Source organism: Vidua chalybeata, chromosome Z (assembly GCF_026979565.1).
Source record: "Vidua chalybeata isolate OUT-0048 chromosome Z, bVidCha1 merged haplotype, whole genome shotgun sequence".
Taxonomy (NCBI): Eukaryota; Metazoa; Chordata; class Aves; order Passeriformes; family Viduidae; genus Vidua; species Vidua chalybeata.
This window is the reverse complement of record NC_071570.1, coordinates 63413006-63433452: the sequence shown is the minus strand read 5'-3', so window position 1 is coordinate 63433452 and position 20447 is coordinate 63413006. Positions and strand designations below refer to the sequence as shown.

Sequence of the window (20447 nt, the reverse complement as noted above, 5' to 3'; positions counted from 1 at the left end):
ATGATAAAGAGCAAAAGGAATTGCTATAAAATTAAAAAAGCTATAAAAATTAACAGGTGTCTGGGCAGCTCTGCATGCAGCTGTGAAACATCAGAGTATTGGATCTGTGTGCTAGCTTTTCACTTTTAATTAGAGTGAATACTTTCTGTTGCTGGGACTTATTGGTGAGTGAAAAGGGGAAAGAAAAAATTACCTGTAGATTACTTCAGTTGAGCACCAGAGTGGCACTTTCCAAAAATTTTTTTTTTTTAAGTTCTACGTTAAGTCTTCTATTAGCTAAGGAGAACACGAGGGTAAGAAGAAACATTAGACTAGTCTTTCAAGGCTTGTAGTCAAAATGGGTGGGATGATAATTTCTTTAACTACTATGGTATGTAGGCATACTGCCAAAAGTTTCCTTTAGTTTCTGCAAATTGCCAGCAAATCGCAAAGCTTCTAAATGGTACAGACTTATAGTAGAATTTCCTTTTGCTCAGAGGCAGTCAGCTGTGGATGAAGTCATTTGTGCTATGGAAGGCATCTTGTTTTGATGTACTGCTTTATTCTTTTTTCTTTATTCCACTGCTATTTGTTAACATCTATGTTTATAAAACTAGCCATATCAGTCTCAGGTCCATAACAGAATGCAAATGGGATCACTGAAATGGTACTGTGCCTATTGTGTAGTCTCAGGAATAAAACAGAAATGTTCATAGTATTTTTTGATTTTGACCAAACAAAAATTACTTCTTCTGTTTCATAAGAAATTTCTTAGGGATCATATTTCAAAGCTTAAGTTTTACTATGGTGATGGGTACTTTTTTAAAACAGAGGGACTTCTAAAAAAACTCCTTTAAATAATAACAGTTGACTTTAATGCAGTTCTTATTAAACTTACATAAGAAAAAGTAAAAGTGAGCTATTATTTCTGTTTTGGAGATACTGAGTCACTCTTTGGATGCCTCTTCAACATTTTTCAATGATGCATCCCACTTCATAAATAATTTATTTCAATAACCTCCTAAATTGCTTTTTAATGAGTGTAAGATTTTTGAGAGACAACAATTCTTGTCATTCAAAAGTTATTAGAAACAGAATCTCTTACATCTAAACTTTGTAATATGGGAAGAACTTCACAGCATTTCTCACAAACAAAAAATTAGTGAGTTGGTGAGTTTCAGTCCTGTTTCATCCAACACACTTGCATTGCTTTGCCATGGCATCGATTATGATTCTTTATTACTTCCCTTTGCCAATCACATTAACATAGATGCCCAATAAAATGCCAAAGTCTTAATTTTCTTCACAGAATGACAAACTGCTACTTAATACTTTCTGCTTATGGTGAAGGCCTATAGTACATTCAGAGTCATTTAATCATATTGGATACAAGATACTTGATAGGCAGATCAGCTTCTGTTTCCTCCTGGATAGTCAATAGAAGAAAATTGAAAAGCTTTACTGCCTGCTGTGACACTCTTCAGTGCAGATACCTGAAGAACTGAGCACAGCAAATGCAAAGAGCCTCAAGTCTCTCACTGGTGGCTTGAAAGATCATTTCAAAAGGTTCTCACAGCAGCAGTGTGACAGAAAGGAATACTGACAATTGGGAATATCTTTCTATGCAGTTTGAGTGCTGGTATGCACCTGTTGCCATTGATTTTAAATTTGCTGTATTGTGTGCTGCAGAAAAGCAGAAGGGAAGATAAACTGTGCAGAGGAGCACTGCTGCATCTTGTGCTTTTAGTTGGAGTAAGGTATCAGCTCCTAGGTAAAAGCTCTTTTTTCAGAGGGAATCTCAATTGTGTTTGGTATTCTTCTGTACCCTGACTTGAACATGACCTGCTTCTGCCTCTGGAGGCCAAAAAACCAAAAGCATGAAGTGATGTTGTCAACTGGCTGAGTGAGGTCTGTTTAATGCCTGAAAAGCATCTCTGATAGCATAGAAATACTTCTTAAGGGGGAGGTAGTTTAGGCTAGAGAATTCACTTAATATGTATATGTGTTTCAGATCAATAGAATTAAATGCTTACACTGAGTGTGGTATTGTTGATTCCAGGTACCAGTGACTAAATGTCAGGTGTCTAGTGTATCTCAATGTCACTGCAAATTTCATGGACTTCAGTTAGGATTCTTAGGAAACTGCAGACTTTGAATTGTTTTCTCTAACTGGTGACATTTGCATTTGTGAAAACCAAGATCTGAACCAAGCAGTCAGAGGTCATTTGTATAGAAGCTGCAGTCAGTGACTGCGATCCTGATTTACTGTGTTTTGGTTGTATTCTGATTCTAAACTCATTGTTGTTATGGCCACATCCTACTGTGCTGCAGTTTTAGCAGATGTTAGTAGTGAAGTAAGTTCAGTCTGTTTCAGCTTACAGACTGAGATGCCACTTTTTACAAGGAACATTGTTAGTGATTTATCAGCTAATCTCCAAGTTACAATCTAGTGACCGGTCATGGTTTAGAAATGGTATTCCACTGTTTACTGTTCCCACTAAATACTAAAGATCTTGTTCATAAAGATCTTGTTCATCTTGTTCACTTCCTCTGCTCCTTTACAGTGAGGCTGGAGAGGAGAATTGGAGACACAGAAGGTAAAGATTGTTGGCTGAGATAAGAACAGTCTACTGGGAACAGCAGAGAAATAAGAAGGCTGACAGTAATAAGAGAGTGTGCAAGATAGGTGAACAATCCACATGCGATTGCTCACTGCAGAATCCAGCACCAGACCTCACAGTTCTACAAACCAGCAGTCCCACAAACAACACCCCTCTGAATAACACTCCTTTCCCCTTCATGGCTCAGGCTGGTATCAAATAACCAATGGCTTCATCCCTCCTGGCTGCTGCAAAAGTTAACCCTCTCCTGGCCAGAACCAAGTCATGACCCAACCAAGTGCCATGGGGCATGATGGAGCATGGAGACTATCTTACTTCATGACATACTAGACATACTAGATCTTGCCAGTAGTTAAAGGTTCCAGTGTAAAATTTTAAAAATAAGGAGGATAAACTTTGCGGCTTGCAGAATTATACTGTGATGAAGTACAATAATTTTACAGGTTCATTTGGAGCAATTTTTTCTTCACTTTCTGTTTTAACTGTTACTTAGAGTCTTTGGGTGCTGTTATACAACATGCTTATCCTTCGGATTGCTATACCTCAGGGGCAGTCATTATACATGCTTAATTTCTTCACTCTCAGGGTAGAACTGAAAACATGTGGGTAGAACCTTTTAGCAGAAAACTTTATTTTCTTGAAAGGAAATTGTTGTAAAAACATGGAGCACAAATCCTTACTATATATTGCATTTGATGATGTTTTTCTTTTAATGCAAAACAGGTGTTTAACCTATGGGAAGAGACGAGGTGTACAATAAAACAGAACAGACAACATGCTAACAGTTGGTGTTTTGAAGTTCTCATGCTTTGCTATTTCAGAAGAAAATGTCTGTTCATTTGAAGTTTTCTGAAAGTAAGTGGGATGTTAGACTTGCTGGAAGCTGAGGACAATTACCCAGGCTAGAGGAGGGGCAGTCTCTGTTAAGTCAATTCACCTACACATGGTAGATGCCCTTCATCACTGGTGTTTATGATCAGTCCTTGATGACAGTATTTCATATTGACAAGACATTAAAAAATTCTTACTACAAGCCTTGGTTAAGTAGCTTTTTGATCCAGATTCCAGTTCAATAGTGGAAAATCTCATCATGAAGGCTTTGTCAGACTGCCAAAAATTGTCTTTTTGTTAAACTCTTGTAATCTGCTCCTTACGGTATCACACTGTGTTACATAGTCCTGTCTTACAACTGTAAGTGGTATAATTTATAATTTTTGATAGCCATAGGAAAGACAATTCTTGGAGTAATCATTGAAGGTGAGAGTAGTGAAACAGAGGAATAAACAAAACCCAAATTCCGCTAGAATACCAGTTGAAAGATGAAAAAATAGTCTTTTTTCTCTACCCTGTTATCAGTCACTGAGCAGTATTGTTTACTGCTTAACTGGTGTTTGAGGAACAGAGCTCTTTCTTTTTATGATGTATAAGCTTCTAATGGTCTCAAAACATTTAACCACAACACTCAAGGAAAGCCTTCTTTCTGTTTCTAATTACTGAAGTACCAGACAATGAGCTCACAAATAAAATTAAGTTCTGAAGCATTACGCAACTGCTTCTAGTGCTTTTATGTAAATTACTGATCGCAATGAGTCAGATATTCCCTTACAATTCAAAGTCAACAATAGGACAGATACAGACTTTACTGAATTCTTTTCTGTCAAGAGTTAGATGTGAAAGGTTTTTTTCAGATGTTCTTTTTCCCAGAGTAGTTATTTTTTCTAAGTATGTGTCTGTATTTTGAGGTTTTTAACTTAGCAGAGGAGAATTTGCAGCTACAGTAAGCTAGTCTTGATGTGGTAAAACGATAAACCAGTTTCAAGTTGCATGCATGTATACGTATACAGCTGAATAGAATTTGAGAGCACAAATACATTCTTTCTGTGCTTTCCACTTTTCAGACATTATAGATATCGGAGAAAGTTAAAGAATGGATCCATGTTGCATATATGGTAATTGATTTTTGCCAGATGATTTCACAGTTAGTCAGCACAGTCAAAGGTGGTGCAAAATCTGGTTCATTGAGATTTTTCAGTTGGCACAAATATAGCATTAATTACCCTTCTAATGTTTGTGGCATCAAGGCTGACCTCTAATTATAGATTTGATAAAGCAATTGTGAATCCAGTGTCAAAAGCTTTTAAATGGAAGCATTTTTATATACTGTTAATGGTTTAACTTTGCAAAAGTTATGCTAGAAATTAATGTCTTAATGGCATTCCTAGGGTTTTTTTAAATGAAATTTTCAGATGTTGCCTTTTTTTTACAAATTAAAAGATGTGCATTTATAAGGTTATTGCTGCTGGCAGGTTTATTTTTATAGCCTTGATTTACATTTCTGTGATTCTGTAATTTTTCTTAAAGATATGGTCAGATTATTACCTCAGATATTTTATCAATGTCAGATTTCTCTCTTGAAGACAAATTATCTTTTTTGCTTTTCCTGTAGGAAAATAATCAAGATAGATAAATTCAAGTACAGAAGTAAAAGAATGGATATTACAGATGCAGATTGCACTGATTAGTATATACTATGTTTAGTATATATATGTTTAACCTGGTTTAAAAATTACTTGTACTGCTATACAGACTCAAAGCAATCATCAAATCTCTGGTATTAGAAAACTGAGGAGGAGACATTGACTTGTATACTTAGCCAAAATATGTGATGGTGTGGCTGTTGGCTAGGTTTGTCAAGGAGTGGCAAAGACAAGTGTAGATTGAGAAGGTATGTTTTACTTCTCCTTTCAGCCCAAACTTATGTCTCTGCACTTCTTAGGACTCCATGAACATTAGATGGATAGCTGCTAACTTGTTCTGCACTGAAGTGTGTGAGAATTAGACTTCCAGTGCTGAAACCCTTTTTCCAAGTAAAAGGAAACTTTGCTCCTGCTGAATCAATTACATAAGTTTCATTAAAAAGCAGTTATCAACACAGATAAAAGTAGGACTTGAATTTATTTCAACAATTTCATCATTCATCTTTGAAATGCATCTTTAAGGAGAAATGGAAAGTCCGTTTGATGCAGAACAGCATCAATTGAAATTTAGGATTAAGCACAATACATATCTTGCATAGCGCAGTTGAAATTGCACTCAGAATTTAAGATAGGTAGGAAGTGTGTCTCTGAGCTCGAATATATTGCAGATCCAGAGTTACATAATCTTGATTTCTTTAAAATGTTGTCACAACAGTCATTCACTATGAAAAATGGAGTATGCAGACTAGATGAGGATCCATCCATGACCTGTGTGCACATCACTGTATTGCTCCTCCTTTTTGTGTTGTGTCTTTAGAGTTCTTGCGTCTGTCAGTAATCTTCTTGCAGGAAAGAAAATTTTCCCTAAGAGGGTTCCCCTACACTGTTCTTGGGATCTCCAAAGGCTTCCAGGACTTCTTTTCCTGCCAAGGACATCTAAGTGTGAAACTCCAGATTTGCATTCTTGTATTCATAAGATACTTTTCATTTCTGCTTAGGTGTGATTTCAGTAGAACTGATGCAAAATATTTTTGTGAAGTATTTTTTCCTGTGTCATTGTGACTTCCGTTACACAGAAGTGCGGAGATTTTAAGTAAAAGGAGGTTGCTCAAGCACCTGAGACATCTTCAGATGATACAGATTGATGTCAGTGTGGATGAAAAACATAAATCAGAATATACAGTGACTGATAATATACTATCATGCAAGTCTTGTGAAACAGAAATATATAATGGAAGATAAGGTATCTAAGTACAGAATGTATCTGTAACAGAGCAGGCTCATGGCCATGAATTTAAGGTTCTTTGTAATAAAGGGATCCAGGAAGACTGGACATACTTTAAAATGGAAATCTTAAAGACAGAGGAGCAGACCACCCTATTAGGTGAGCAATCAGGGAAGAATATTGGCCTGATGTTACAGGGAACTTTTGCAGGAACTCAGATAAAAAATGTGGTTTTATGGCCCTTGGAAGAAGAGGCAGACAACTCAGAAAGAATATAGTGATGTTAGGTCATGAAGAAAGAAAACTAGAAAGGTGAAATCTCAACTAGAGCTCAATCTGGCTGCTGCTGTAAAAGATAATAGAAAATGTTTTTATAAATACATTAAGAACAGAAAGAAGGCCAAGGAAAATCTCCATTCTTTATTGGACCTGATGGAGAATATGACCAATGATGAGGAAGAGGTTGAGATAATTTAATGCTTTCTTTGCCTCAGTCTTTAACAGTAAAGACAACCAACCCCCTAAACTGGACAGGGACAAAAAGCAGAGTAGATCCACTGCAATCTGGAACAAAGTTGTGCAAAGCTGGCTGTGCCACTTGGAAACTCACACGTCTATGGGACAGAGTGAGATTCATCCAAATGTACTCAGGAAGCTGTTGAAAGAGCTCCCTAAGCTCCTCTCCATTATTTGTCATCAGTTCTGGTTTACCAGGGAAATCACAGGTGAATAGAAGTTGGCCACTGTGATACCCATCCCCAAGAAGGGCTGTAAGGAAGTTCCAAGGAACTACAGACCTTTCAATCTGATCTTGGTGCCCAGCACAGTTATAAACAGATCATCTTGAGTGTGATCACATGGCACATCCAGGACAACCAAGGGATCAGGCCTAGGCAGCAGGGGTTTAGGAAAGGCAAGTCCTGCTTGACTAACCTGATCTCCTTTTATGACCAACTCACCTACCTAAGGGATGATGGAGAGGCTGTGGATGTTATCTGCCTGGACTGCAACAAAGCCTTTAATAATGTCTCCCATGTTATTCACTTGTAAAAGCTGACAGCTCACAGCTTGGACAGGTGTACTCTTCACTAGGTTGAAAAGCTGACTGGATGTCCAGGCCCAGAATGTGGTGGTGAATGGTGCTGCATCCAGCCGGCTTCTGGTCACTAGTGGTGTTCCCAGGGCTCTGTGTTAGGCCCAGTCCTGTTTAATATCTTTATTGATAATTTGGGTGAGTAATTGAGTGTAAAGTGGGTAAATTCGTGGATGATGCTAGGTTGTGTACATGTTGATCTGCCGAATGGCAGGTAGGCTCTGCAGAGGAATCTGGACAAAATGGATTGATAATCTGAGGCCAACTGTATGAGGTTCAACCAGGCCAAGTGCCAAGTCCTGCACTTCAGTTACAAGATCCCCATGCACCACTACAGGCTGGGGACAGAGTGGCTGGAAAGTGGCCCAGGGCAAAGGACCTGGGGGTGCTGGTTGACAGCCAGCTAAACATGAGCCATCAGTGTGGCCAGGTGGCCAAGAAGGCCAATGGCATCCTGGCCTGTGTCAAGAAGAGTGGCCAGCAGGACCAGGGAAGTGATTGTCTCCCTGTCTTGGCCCTGGTGAGGCTGCTTCTGGAGTTCTATTTCCAAGCTGGGCCCCTCACTTGAAGAAAGACAGGTGCTGGAACATGTCCAGAAAAGGGTAACAGAGCTGATGAAGTCCCATGAGGAGCTGCTGAGGGTGGGGATATTTAGTCTGGAGAAAAGGAGGCTCAGGGGAGGCCTTATTGCTCTCTACGATTGCCTGAAAAGAGGTCATAGCGAGCTGGCGGTTGGCTTCTTCTTCTCTGAGGCAACCAGCAATAGGATGAGAAGACACTGTCCCAAACTGCACCAGGGGAGGTTCAGGGTGAACATCAGAAATAATTTCTTCACTGGAGGGGCTGTTAAATATTGGAACAGACTGCCTAGAGGGCTGGTGGAGTCACTTTCCCCAGAGGCGTTCAAGAAACAGCTGGATGTGGCACTTAATGCCATGATCTAGTTTACAAGGTGGTGGTGATCAAAGGTTGACTTCACTTGTCCTTAAAGTCTTTTCCAACTTAAATTGTTCTGTGATTATGGGAAAGAACATAGACATTAGTTTAAGTCATGGTTCTGTGTTTTATATTTGTGACCGGAACAGTGTTAATAAATGCATATTTTAGCTACTGCTGAGCTGTGCTTGCAGAGCACCAAGGCGTTCTCAGTTACTCACACTGCCCTCTCATTCAAGGAGGCTGACAGGGACAAGAGGCTCAAAAGTGACACAGCTGGGACAACAGATTTCAATGGTCAGAGATTACCCATGACATGTAACAGTGTGCTCCATATTAAGCTGGGGGGGCGGGTTATTGCCAAAGTATGTGTTGGTTGGAGAGTGGCTGGGCATTAAGTCTGCTTGTGGGGCATGCTGAGTAATTGCCTATGGCTCACTTGATTGTGTTTTATTTCTTTTCTTTTCCTTGAACTGTTTTTATCTCAAATGACAAGTTTTTCTCTCATTTTCTCATTTGCTCTTTCAAGTCTCCCACCAATCCCCATGGGAAGGAGGAGCAAATGACTGAGTGGGAGCCAACTGTCTGCCAGGGTCAATATCTCAGCCTTTTAAAAATGTACTAGTTCTCAGGAGTTTAGTAACTAATAGCTTTGGAAGGCTTCTTTATGGCAACAGATATCTGAAGCATTATTCCTGCAAGCTCAGTTTCACTGTTACATTGACCACAGGATCTTTGGTGGTATAAGCTACGTTTTGCATATGTAGTAGACAGACTCTGGTATAATGGTCCTACAGTCCAGGGAAGTATTCAAACATGGAGCTGTTGCAGAGTTGCTGACCCACAGTTGCTGTGCTGGTCCATTTATCTTTGATGTCTTTGATGTGAAAGCATCACATAACTGGCAGGGCAATGCAAGTGGGAAAAAAAAAGAAAAAAGTAGAAAACCAACTTTACTCCTTTGATTCCTTTAACTCATATAAGTTCAGGTATTACATGTAACAACAGCAGATACATTTGTCAGAGGAAATTGTGGTATCTACAGATATATAGGATATTTCAAATGCATAGGAAACAATCTAGCTCCAAAGAAGGTCAAGGACCCCTGAAAACCTTAGAAATCAACTTGGCAGCTATAAGAACAAATAGATGAAAATCTTAAACCAAATAAATTACATCACTTGTTTTCTTCATGCTCAACTAGGTTGCGGTGTCAAATCTTCTAATTCACAAAGCAAACATCTACCATAGGCAAGCAGTAATGTAGAAGAAAACATTCTTGCTTCTCGTCAAAATATTCACACCTCTCACTGGCTTAAATGTAGTTAGCTAGCTTGTGCAGGGTTGCTAAGAAACTGCAGTCCAAAGTTTTATTCCTGACTTTGTTTACAGATGCTATATGGTTATTTGCTTACAGAACAAAGAAAAGTGTGTAGAACTTAAATATTTGTTCTGAAAGTTATTATTAAGATATGGCTATTCTAGCAGAGGTGTTTCCTTTAGTTTCAGATTTGCGGTTCAAGCTCTCAGTACCTCTTCAGTAGAATGAGAACGGAAGTGTCTTCTTACATCCAAAAAGTATTACTTTTTTACTTTAGCTGTTGTAGTAAAAGTGATGAAATGCATGCAAGTGCAAAATCAAATTTGTATGGTTTAGCTAATCACTTTTTCAGAAAACAAATGACAAACTGCTTCACCTGTATCCATCTCAACCAAAGCTCTTCTTACTGCGCAGATAACATAGTGCAGCCAGTATATTGTAACCTTTCCCAGGTATGAGTGTTCACTGTAGGTGGTACATTTAGAATTTTCAGCAGTAGCTTTCTAACAAGCTTTATTCATTGTGTCCAAGACTTTGTTTTCTAAGGATATCTTGGGTAAATATGGATGGACTTTCCTTGGAATAGCAAATACATGGTGCAGCCAAAAAATAATAATTCTGTTGTGTTCCAGTTCGTACTCTAAAGCTTTCAAAGACTGTTGAAAATTGTAATAGATCATTGACTTCGGATAGCCATATAGTCAGAAACACTGATAACAGTTCATTAGTGAAAGAAGATACAAACCAGAAGGTTAAATTAACAGGAACCATTCATAAAGCATACAAGTATACCAAGAGCTTCTGATTTGTATAAAGTAACATTGCGAGTGACACTAACTTGGTTTGCAATCTGAGGCTTTGTTTCCAAATTAGGATTAATTTTAGACTCAAAAGACATTAACAAAACCTGAAACTATAATCATTATCCATATTTTTATGTGAAGAATTACTGTGAGGCATAATTTTTCAAATCTCATCTTGAATATACTTATGTCAGGTAGAAATACTTCATTTTTGAGATGAACAAGGCCAAATTGAAGTGAAGTAAAATATTGTTAAAATAGTATAAGAAGCTGTCTGCAAAGATTTTTTGCTCATTTAAATACACTAACTTTTGTATCTTTCTTTACTTACATGAGAGTTTCTGTCAAGCCTTACAAGAAAACTATAAAGGGGCAGCCATATTCTTTATTCTTTCTTCTCCCCAAAGAAGCAAGGTATTTATTTTTTGTAGAAATACTGTGGATTTCAGCCACAGATACCTGAAGTCCTGAATGACCCAATGTAGGTTACTTTGCTGCTGTCATCTTCTGGCAGTATTAATATGTGAGAGAGGGCCAGTATCCCAAAGAAGGAGATGTAATGGAAAAGTGGTTTATTCTGTTTGTTATTTTTAGCAGTTGCTTTGGGAAGTTTTAAGGATACCTTTATTGGGCAAGAGTACAGTGTTACCCTGCTGTTATTCAAAGTTAAGCAAGTAATGTTATTAGGATACTGCAAAATCTTCAGTTCTAGGATTGTGTTCTAGTCACTGAGACTGTTACACACTGGAAGAGAGAATTTAATTTTTGTGTTGAACCAGTAATCCCAAGTGTAAAGAATTAGCTAAATTAACTATTTTTTTAAATTACTTCCATTTTTTTTCTTGTATAAAAACATACTCCTGATTTTGTCCTTTTTCCCTCATTAAGATGTGTAATGTAGTTGTTCCCTTTACCATTTTGCTAGCCAAGATTTAAACTTGGGCTTTTGTTTGTTCTTTTTTCTGTATGTCATGAGCAAAGTGATAAAGCTATCTATCTAAAGATATCTATCTTTTCTTCCAGAAAAGAGGCTGAATAAAAATTTTCCCTTGGATTAAAGTATATTAATACATCAGTATTTTTTTATGTTTTTAGTACATTAGACTATATACTTGCCTAAATATATATTATTTACTGATTTTGTTTGATATTTTTTATTCTACATCTTATTTCATTGGCTCCATCAGACCATCTGTTTATTGTTTGTTTTGAAAATAAAGAAAAAATACATATTTGTTTTATATGTTCAGTTAATTTTCCTACTCACAAAAACAACACTGTAAAATGCTAATGAAATTTCAGAGGCATATTCCTTTCCTAGTTGCATCAGAACTTCACACTTGTGACAAATTAACTGCTAATAGCTAACAAATGCTGAGAGAGTGGCAAGTCAGCATTGCTGTTACCCATGCTGTTAAGTTTAAAATTTGCATGTCCGACGTGTGAAGTGTTCCATGTGTTTGTTTTAATGCTGTCATCTTTGATTTTGTGACAAATTGATGAGATATTTTCAAGTTGTTCTAAAAGCAACTTACCATAATCATGCAAAAAGTCATTAGCCCTGGGGACGTTGACTGGAGATCTTCCAGTCCTGTGCTGTAACCACATTACAAAACCATGATGCTGAGAAACAGTATCCTGCCTGTGATGACACCCAGGTCTTTGGCATTTTTTCTTGATATCTCACATTGAAGATTTGTGTAACTTGTTTTTCATATTTAGTCTGTCATCTTTCTCCACTGTTAGTATCCTAATAGCTCTCCTTTGGGAAGTAGCTTTATTATTGCTATTTTTCAGCTGTAGCAGATTATGTTTTAAAGGCAAAAGATTGATATTTTGCTTGCCTATGCTTTTAACATGTGACAGTTCCTTTTTATATCCTTATTCAGATGTTCCTAGAAAAGCATCTCAACCTAGTGTCAATTTGGAAAGTGTTTTCCACCCTCCAGATTATTAGAGAACATTTATATATGACAGCTCTAAAAGAACATTTTTTCAGTACTGTATGAGACAGTTGTCTGGGATGCAAGAAAATGCATTTCTGATGATTGCTGTTAAAATATGTTTTTTCTCCATCTGTTATTACATTGTAACCCTTCAAATACCACATTTTCTGTTGAGGATTGTATTGCAGTTTAAGACTCAACTTTGGAAACATTTGAAAGTTTTAACTAAAGAAGAGTTTTGCAAACTCAGATCTTTTCCTACAAATACAAATAGCTACCCAAATTTCTGTTCTTTCTCTTTTCATAGGATTGAAAATTGTTAGAACATTTAAAATTCCTTTATTCTTATAATTTTCAATCTCCACCAACTACATAGTTTAGTTCACATTACACGTTACATCCCTGGGATTCTGCTCTAATTTATAATAATGACTAAGTTGGATTTTTATTTCTTAGTACTAATGCATTGTCTTTAAGCATGGGAAGTTTCCCCCTCTGATAAAAAGGGCATCCCAAGAGGTGTGAGCAGAACTAATGTTGCACACATTACTTGGCCCTGGGGTAACCAGTATGTCTGATGATACACTGTAAATCTAATCTTTTTGACAGGGCCTCTTGGATGTAGCTACCAAAGTAGCAGGTATCCATATAGTCCATTTGGAGCCAAGGAGAAATTGGAGCTGTTTGTTCCATTCTTCACCAGGCAGCCTCCCTCCTCCAGGTGTGGCTTCTATCCACTCACTTTCTCTACTGAAAGACCTTCCTTCCATCACATCTTCCCAAACTTGGTACCTATGAGGGACTTCCTAGCAACTCAGTCTCTGTCTGGGAAGCTGCAGTTTAGCCACATGCCTTTCACCAGGCAGGGAATGATTTATTAATGAATTATATGCACTAAGCTGATGTCTGCAGGTATTTCTACATTTTTAAAGTATAGTTGTATGTGCTTTGATGTTTGAGTGATAACACCTCAAAACTTGCATGTGACACCTAACAAAACTGGGATGTTCAGATATAATGTCTTGTAAAAATTTTCAAGAGAGGTCTTTTCATTTAAATATTAAGACATTTTTAAAATACATTATTTCAAACACAGAGCTAGAAGACTATTTGGAAATACTTGAAAATAAAGAGGGATCTTTTCAAACTTGTTTTCATCTGTGATTTTTTAAATTATTTACTTCAGGCTTTTAAAATTAATTCTGTTAATGGGTAAGACATTTATTTGCCAATTAAAGTCAAACCGGCTTTTTTCAAATGAAGAAGAATTTGGCTTTAAAATTAGTCTTCGTATGAAAAATAAACTTCAAATTTAGTCTTGAAAAATTCTCTGGTCAAGTTTGGCAACCAAATAATGAATTGTGACAGATGAATAGGAAATCAGTTGAGATAATATAATTGTGAAATCTTGAACCAGTTTTAGAATTAATCAGTTTCCAACTTGTCAGTTTGATTTAGTGAATAAAGTTTACACTTTTCTCATAGGTTATGTATATCTTACTTGTCAAATAAACTGAATTACAGTCTTTGACATTTTAGCATTGATCATTTATATTGCTTTTTTTCTTTCTTCTCTTTTTTCCTAGTCCTATTTGTTGTTCTTGTTTTACATTAATCCATTCCAAACAAGTCATCTTAGTGTCTCCCATCTAATTGTCTTTAAAGGGTAAGGGGGAAAAATTACTCTAATAATAATGAAATAAGGAATGACTCTACGCAAACAAGCTGTACCAAGGGAAAGCAGCAATGATTCTTGTCTGTAATAAGGGCATCAACTTTAATTAAAAAGCACCTGTGTTCTCCAAATGTGTGTGCAAGGAAGTCTGTCAACCACCACCAGGAGAAGGGTGTCTGTGTACACAACTGATCTCAGCCTCCTCTGAAGTACTTGCTGTGTAGTTTTTCATTTCTCCCTTTGACTTAAACTTCTTTCTTTTTGGCTACTCAAGCCTTATGTTATCTTTCTGTCTATGTCTTATCAACTTCCCGTCTCTTTTGCTGTCTGGGCTGAAACTCTGTATCTCCCCTTCATAACACCTCTCTAAAGTTCCCTGCCTACTCTATCTTGCTTGTGTCACATTTCTGCAATGGAGCTGCTTAACTGCACAAGGATGAGGGTACGACTTACTAGTAGAAAACACCCTGTGAAATCCATGTTTGTAGAGTGCATGGATCTGGGCTAGGCAAAGCATCCTCCTGTGGCTTTGCACAGTGGTGAAGGGGGTGAGCAGCCACTTCTTGCAGTTTCGTGTTTTCCTTCAGCAGCTTCTTGAAATTGAGCACTTGCAGCTCAACTCTGCTTCTAGGCACAGAGCGTACCTCTGATGTGATGGGTGCTTCTGACATTTTTACTGCTCCCAGAAGGGCAAGCAGGTTTGCAGGGCTGGCCCAATGCAGGACCAAGATGTGCCTAAGCTTTGAGCATACCTGGCACACCGTCTTAGCCTCACCTCTAAATAGCAGTGTGGGCATTGGTGCAACCTCATCTTCCTCATGGCATATTGTGTGTGGTGGAGGTTGGATGGACATACACATACTAGCAATAGGAGTAGTTGTTACAGAATTCTGGACAAACATTTTATTTAAATGTAAGATTTTGTTCAAAATGGAGAACCAATATCTAAGACTCCTTTCTGTTGCTGTGAATTATGTATCATTCCTGTATGTGTGTGTTTCCAGTAGGCATGAAGAGTTTAAAGTGATGGTGATTATGTTAAAACATGTTCAGAGGAATATTTTAACATGGGTATAAATTACTGTGAGGAGTTAAATACAACGATATATGATGGATAGTTGTTCATTTAGCGCCTGAGGATAAGCAAAATCAAAGCCTTTAATCCCAATAGTTTGTGCTTACTTGGAAAAATGTTTGTCTCATTGCAGGCATGGAACCCGTTGTGCTGGAGAAGTGGCAGCCACGGCAAACAACTCACACTGCACAGTAGGAATCGCCTTTAATGCCAAGATTGGAGGTATGTGAAACAATCTCCCACAGAAAAAAAAAAAAAATAAAGCAACCAAAGAGCCATTTGTGCTAAATGGTACATTCAGACCTTTCTCAACAAGAGTAGGAGATTTGTATGAACAAGCCTTACTGTGTTAGCTAGTAAAGCTCAGTTGTAGAATAGTTGTTCAATATCAGTACTGAAGGAGTTTGTCTATGGTGGCCCTTCTGCAGTGCTCTTTAGAACACTGCCTTCCAGTACACATCAAAAAATAGAAAGTCAAACTTTTGATGAAAACATGACCCCAGAATCAGGACACTAGGGTTTTCTCACAGATTCAGAGCTCTTAAGCCATGAACTTCGACAAACCATAAGTAAAGGTACACATCAGTTATATTGCCTTGCATATTGATCCCAAACAAAACACTCTCAAATCATAATGCATTTTTATGGATTTTGTCTGTGGTTGGTGAGAATTTTCTTTTGATCCCTGTAGGTGATAAGATTATTGCCTGAAAATCAATGTTTGATCCCATATTTTTGTTCATTCAGCCAAGAAGTTTCAAGTGTTTTTTGTGAATTCTTTGTCCTTGGTTGTTGGTCTTTAGCGTAGTTTTATGACAGAGTTTATCAAAATGTCATCTGCATGTCTCCTGGGATGTAGCCTGCCTGTGACAGATTGTAATACTTCTAGTGAAGTTTATTCTGAACTTTCTATGAAGTCGTGGGATTGGTATATTGGCTTTCAGCTGAAAGACTCGTATCTCAAACTCATTAACTGTTGCCTTTTGAAATAGAGCCTAAAATAGAGCCTGTCTGTGAAAACAGAAACATGTTTACCTATTTTTATACCAGAGGATAGTTCAAAAATATGAGCAGGCAGAATTGAGACCATGTTTCCATTATTGAAAATACTGTATCTGTTCTCTGCTGGATCAGTACAAGTTTGATCCAAATCTAATGTAAGCACAGATGCATTTCAAATTACCCAAAGCACACAACATCATCCTCATGTCAGCTTTCTGTTTTCCTGCTGGGTAAACAAAATTAGGGTAGATAAGCCCAGATCCAGGATAATGTTAGAGTGATGCAGAAAAAAAAAAAAAAATCCCCTCAGGTGAAGAGCCTTCCTGCACAAAACTACCCTGTCAGAGTGGTTTAGAAAATCAGAACTGTGATTCTCGCAGTCAAGTGAGGGAGTTTGTGACAGATGAACAGGTTGTCTCATGTGAACATGGCATTTAACTGTGAACCAGCAGTTGTGATATCATATTTGTTGACTTGTCAAACCAGAGTTAGAAGAGAGCTGGTGCACTGATGGAAATAAGAGATACATTCCAAAGAAGTTTTATTTTTGAGTGGAATAGTCACACAACCTGCAACAGCTTTGACATGGCTTTGAAAAGTTCTCCAGAAGTAACAGTGACTTCTTAATAGTTTATTAATTATTAAGCATTAGGAATATACAATAATAATAAATACCCTCCAAGCATATTAGCTGACTCACAGTCTTCTCTAAATATAGTGTAAAAACTGATTCAGATGAATACAGTATACAGGTAATAGAAACAGTAAAGACTAGATACATTTATGCCTTTTTATTATTTATTCCTAAAAGAAAGGTGGAAATTAATAACAGTATATAAAAACTCACTTGAGGTGTCACCTTTTAAAAGGATCAGCATTTGGAAATAAGACTTCAGGAAGCTCAACAAATAATCTGCAGAAAATCAGAGTTAAGAGGAAATTCCAGGCAAGGTAGGTTAAGCTTCCTCTTCCACCAGGTGAATATGTTTGAGAGCTTTGCTGCTGCTGACCTCTACTTGGCATGTCTCATTCTTTTCCTTCAGAGCAGCCATAAGCTACTCATGTGAATATACTATGGTTGTGTTCCCTCTCTGCAGGCCAGCTAGAGTGTAAAATTTTTGAACCATAATAAGCTGAACTAGTATTCAGCTCAGTTGTTTCCCAGGGATTTAAAGGCCCTCCTGGGGTATTCTTGGAGAAGCTAGCGTTGAGGTAAAGCAGTTGCATTCTTCTTATATAGAGAAGCACCTGCTGACAATGATGTTGGATTTGCTCCACCAAGATAAGTGTCTTTTACTTCAAACCAGAAAGCATTTCTGAACACATAAGGGATATTTAATATATCAAGCAGAAGGAAAAAAAAATCTGTCCCATCAATATACCATAAAATACTGACAGTTGAACAAATCCAATTAATGATGTTTCTGATGGTAAGTTGTTAACAAGATATCCATTAATAATACTAATTTGCTTCTAAACGTGTTTGTACTCCTTGTCTTATTTCCATATATTTAAGAACATCTGATGACCACGTTTATTGGAAAGTCTGAGCCTTCTTTTAAAATGGCATAAGTGGAGATATAACTTGTAGAAAAGAAAATTTTAGTAAAATTGCAATCTGAGTCTTCAGCTTTTTCACAGGTTATGACAAGTACCTTATAAAAAAATTATACAAGTTTCTGTGCAGCTAAGCTACAGGTCCCTCTCACTAAAAGACAAACCAGTGCACCAAAGGGATGGATCTTTTTTTTAGATTTAAACTCTGAAATAATCATGCAAAACAAATTACCACATACAGAGCCTGTGAGACTTTTTATAGGAAAGCTTGATTAGTTTGCTATTATGATTGCAAACTGATTGTGGAAGTTGTAAAACATCTGTGGGGATTTGGGTGCTTAGTTACTTGGCTGGGCTCAAGTCCTGATAGGAAAACAGTTACACTGAATTATGGCACAACAGATGTATATTGACTTCCGTTGACGAGGATTAGTTCAGCTGTTTTTCTAAGTTTAAGTCAGATGTTGAATAAAACCAAGCATTTTAAAAGAAAACTTCTTTCAGCTCAGTTTTGGATGTCTCCTAGAATTCATTGAAAATTTGTTCTGAGTAAAAAGCCGCTTACATTTTGCAAATACTGCAAATGTTAGAAAAAGTTTGTAGGGCTCTAAAGTCTTGGAACAATCTGCAGTGTCTGCTAATTGCCATTTGGATAGCTTTTGTTATGCTATCACCACATGCCAAATACAGTTTGGAGGATGGGCGATCACCAGACTTAACGACTGCAGACATTGGAGGGAGGTGGATAGAAAGGCAAGGACGAAGGAAGGAGCATTATTTTCACTGCAAATATCCAGTGAAATGTCTGTTGTTCAGAGTCATCTTGCACAGAATTACAGAATCATTTCGGTTGGATAAGACCACGGTCCTCAAGTCCAACCTTTGACTGATCACCACCACCTTGTAAACTAGGCCACAGCACTAAGAACCATGTCCTGTTGTTTCTTGAACACCTCCAGGGATGGTGATTCCACCACTTCCCTGAGCAATCTGCTCCACTGCTTAAACAACCCCTCCAGTGAAGAAATTATTTCTGATGTTCACCCTGAACCTCCCCTGGTGCAGTTTGGGACAGTGTCTTCTCATCCTATTGCTGGTTGCCTCAGAGAAGAAGAAGCCAACCGCCAGCTCGCTATGACCTCTTTTCAGGCAATCGTAGAGAGCAATAAGGCCTCCCCTGAGCCTCCTTTTCTCCAGACTAAATATCCCCACCCTCAGCAGCTCCTCATGGGACTTCATCAGCTCTGTTACCCTTTTCTGGACATGTTCCAGCACCTGTCTTTCTTCAAGTGAGGGGCCCAGCTTGGAAATAGAACTCCAGAAGCAGCCTCACCAGGGCCAAGACAGGGGGACAATCACTTCCCTGGTCCTGCTGGCCACTCTTCTTGACACAGGCCAGGATGCCATTGGCCTTCTTGGCCACCTGGCCACACTGATGGCTCATGTTTAGCTGGCTGTCAACCAGCACCCCCAGGTCCTTTGCCCTGGGCCACTTTCCAGCCACTCTGTCCCCAGCCTGTAGTGGTGCATGGGGATCTTGTAACTGAAGTGCAGGACTTGGCACTTGGCCTGGTTGAACATCACACATTTGGCCTTGACCAACAGAAAAAAAAAAAAAAAGTGTTATTTAGTTTAGGTGCCAGTGCCAGCATTGAGTTATTGTTCATTGGTTGAATATAATATTTAGACTGGCTAAGAAAGTCATAAAGAAAGCTTTATTTTCCTTCTTTCGAAACCAGTGTACCTTGATTGCCTTTATTCAGAACTAGAGAAATACTTTAATATGCTTTAAAGGAACACAACTTTCACCCATCATTTATTTTCTGTGATTATGAGAAGAAAATAAAATCCTAGAATCCCAGAGTTGGTTTAATGACTCTTTTTTATAAAACAAAGTTCATAGTGAGATCACAGTTTGTAGAAGGTTATTATCTCACAAAACATAGGCAACTTTTGTGTGAACTGAGAAATACAGTCACTTTTCATTTTTAAGTCAAATAGAGTAAGGGAAAAAAAAGTATTTTTTCAACAGAGCGGTCCCTATGCCTCTTGTCAATTGAAAGCTAATGTCTTAGTAAACACACAAGTTTCTTTAATGTGAGCTTATAAGCAAAATGCAATGTTTCTGTAATTAAAAATATATAAATTTGGCTTATAAATAGGAGTAGCCTTTTAAAGTGGAAAGAGCATCTTGTAAATTGTGAGAGTGATCATCCCTCTATCATACAATTTTACTTAATTTTTATTTAATATTTAGTATTCCTTTGATCACATGTCACACTAGCTGTGTGTAGGTCTTTTTTCTTGTTTAGGTTAAAACTGGTATTGGTGTTTTTCTCAGATTTAATCACAAAGTCTTACAGTTAGAAAAAACCCAACTTCCATATTTTCTCAGTTTTCAGATTGCCCAAACATGAATGGATTTTTTTAACATAAGAATTTCAGATTATACCTCTCAAAAACTTCTTCTAAGAGAAGGATGTTCACCATATTGTAATTTCAGGTTGAAGAACATTACGTATTTGTTCATAACCTCTTGTAATTGCTGTGCTACAGTCTGTGGTAATCATTCTGTACACAAGAGACTTCTCCCCAGTTTTTTCCTTGCAGCCTTGTGCAATGAAGGAATGATGCCAAGGTTACTTGTCTGTAGGGATCCTTTTATTACATCTGTTAACATGATTGAAACTGAATGACTCAAGGAAGGTGATACAGTTTCACTGCAGTATAAAAGGAG

General features: G+C 37.7%; 1 protein-coding gene across 2 annotated transcripts in view; it reads left to right on the top strand.

Annotated features, from left to right (window-relative positions):
* Positions 1–20447, top strand: part of PCSK5 (proprotein convertase subtilisin/kexin type 5) — a 225697-nt gene that overhangs the window by 78189 nt on the left and 127061 nt on the right. For both annotated transcript variants that reach the window (XM_053931696.1, XM_053931697.1), the window contains exon 6: positions 15285–15373. In XM_053931696.1, the coding sequence (XP_053787671.1) occupies positions 15285–15373 (89 nt within the window). The remainder of the gene's footprint in view (positions 1–15284; positions 15374–20447) is intronic.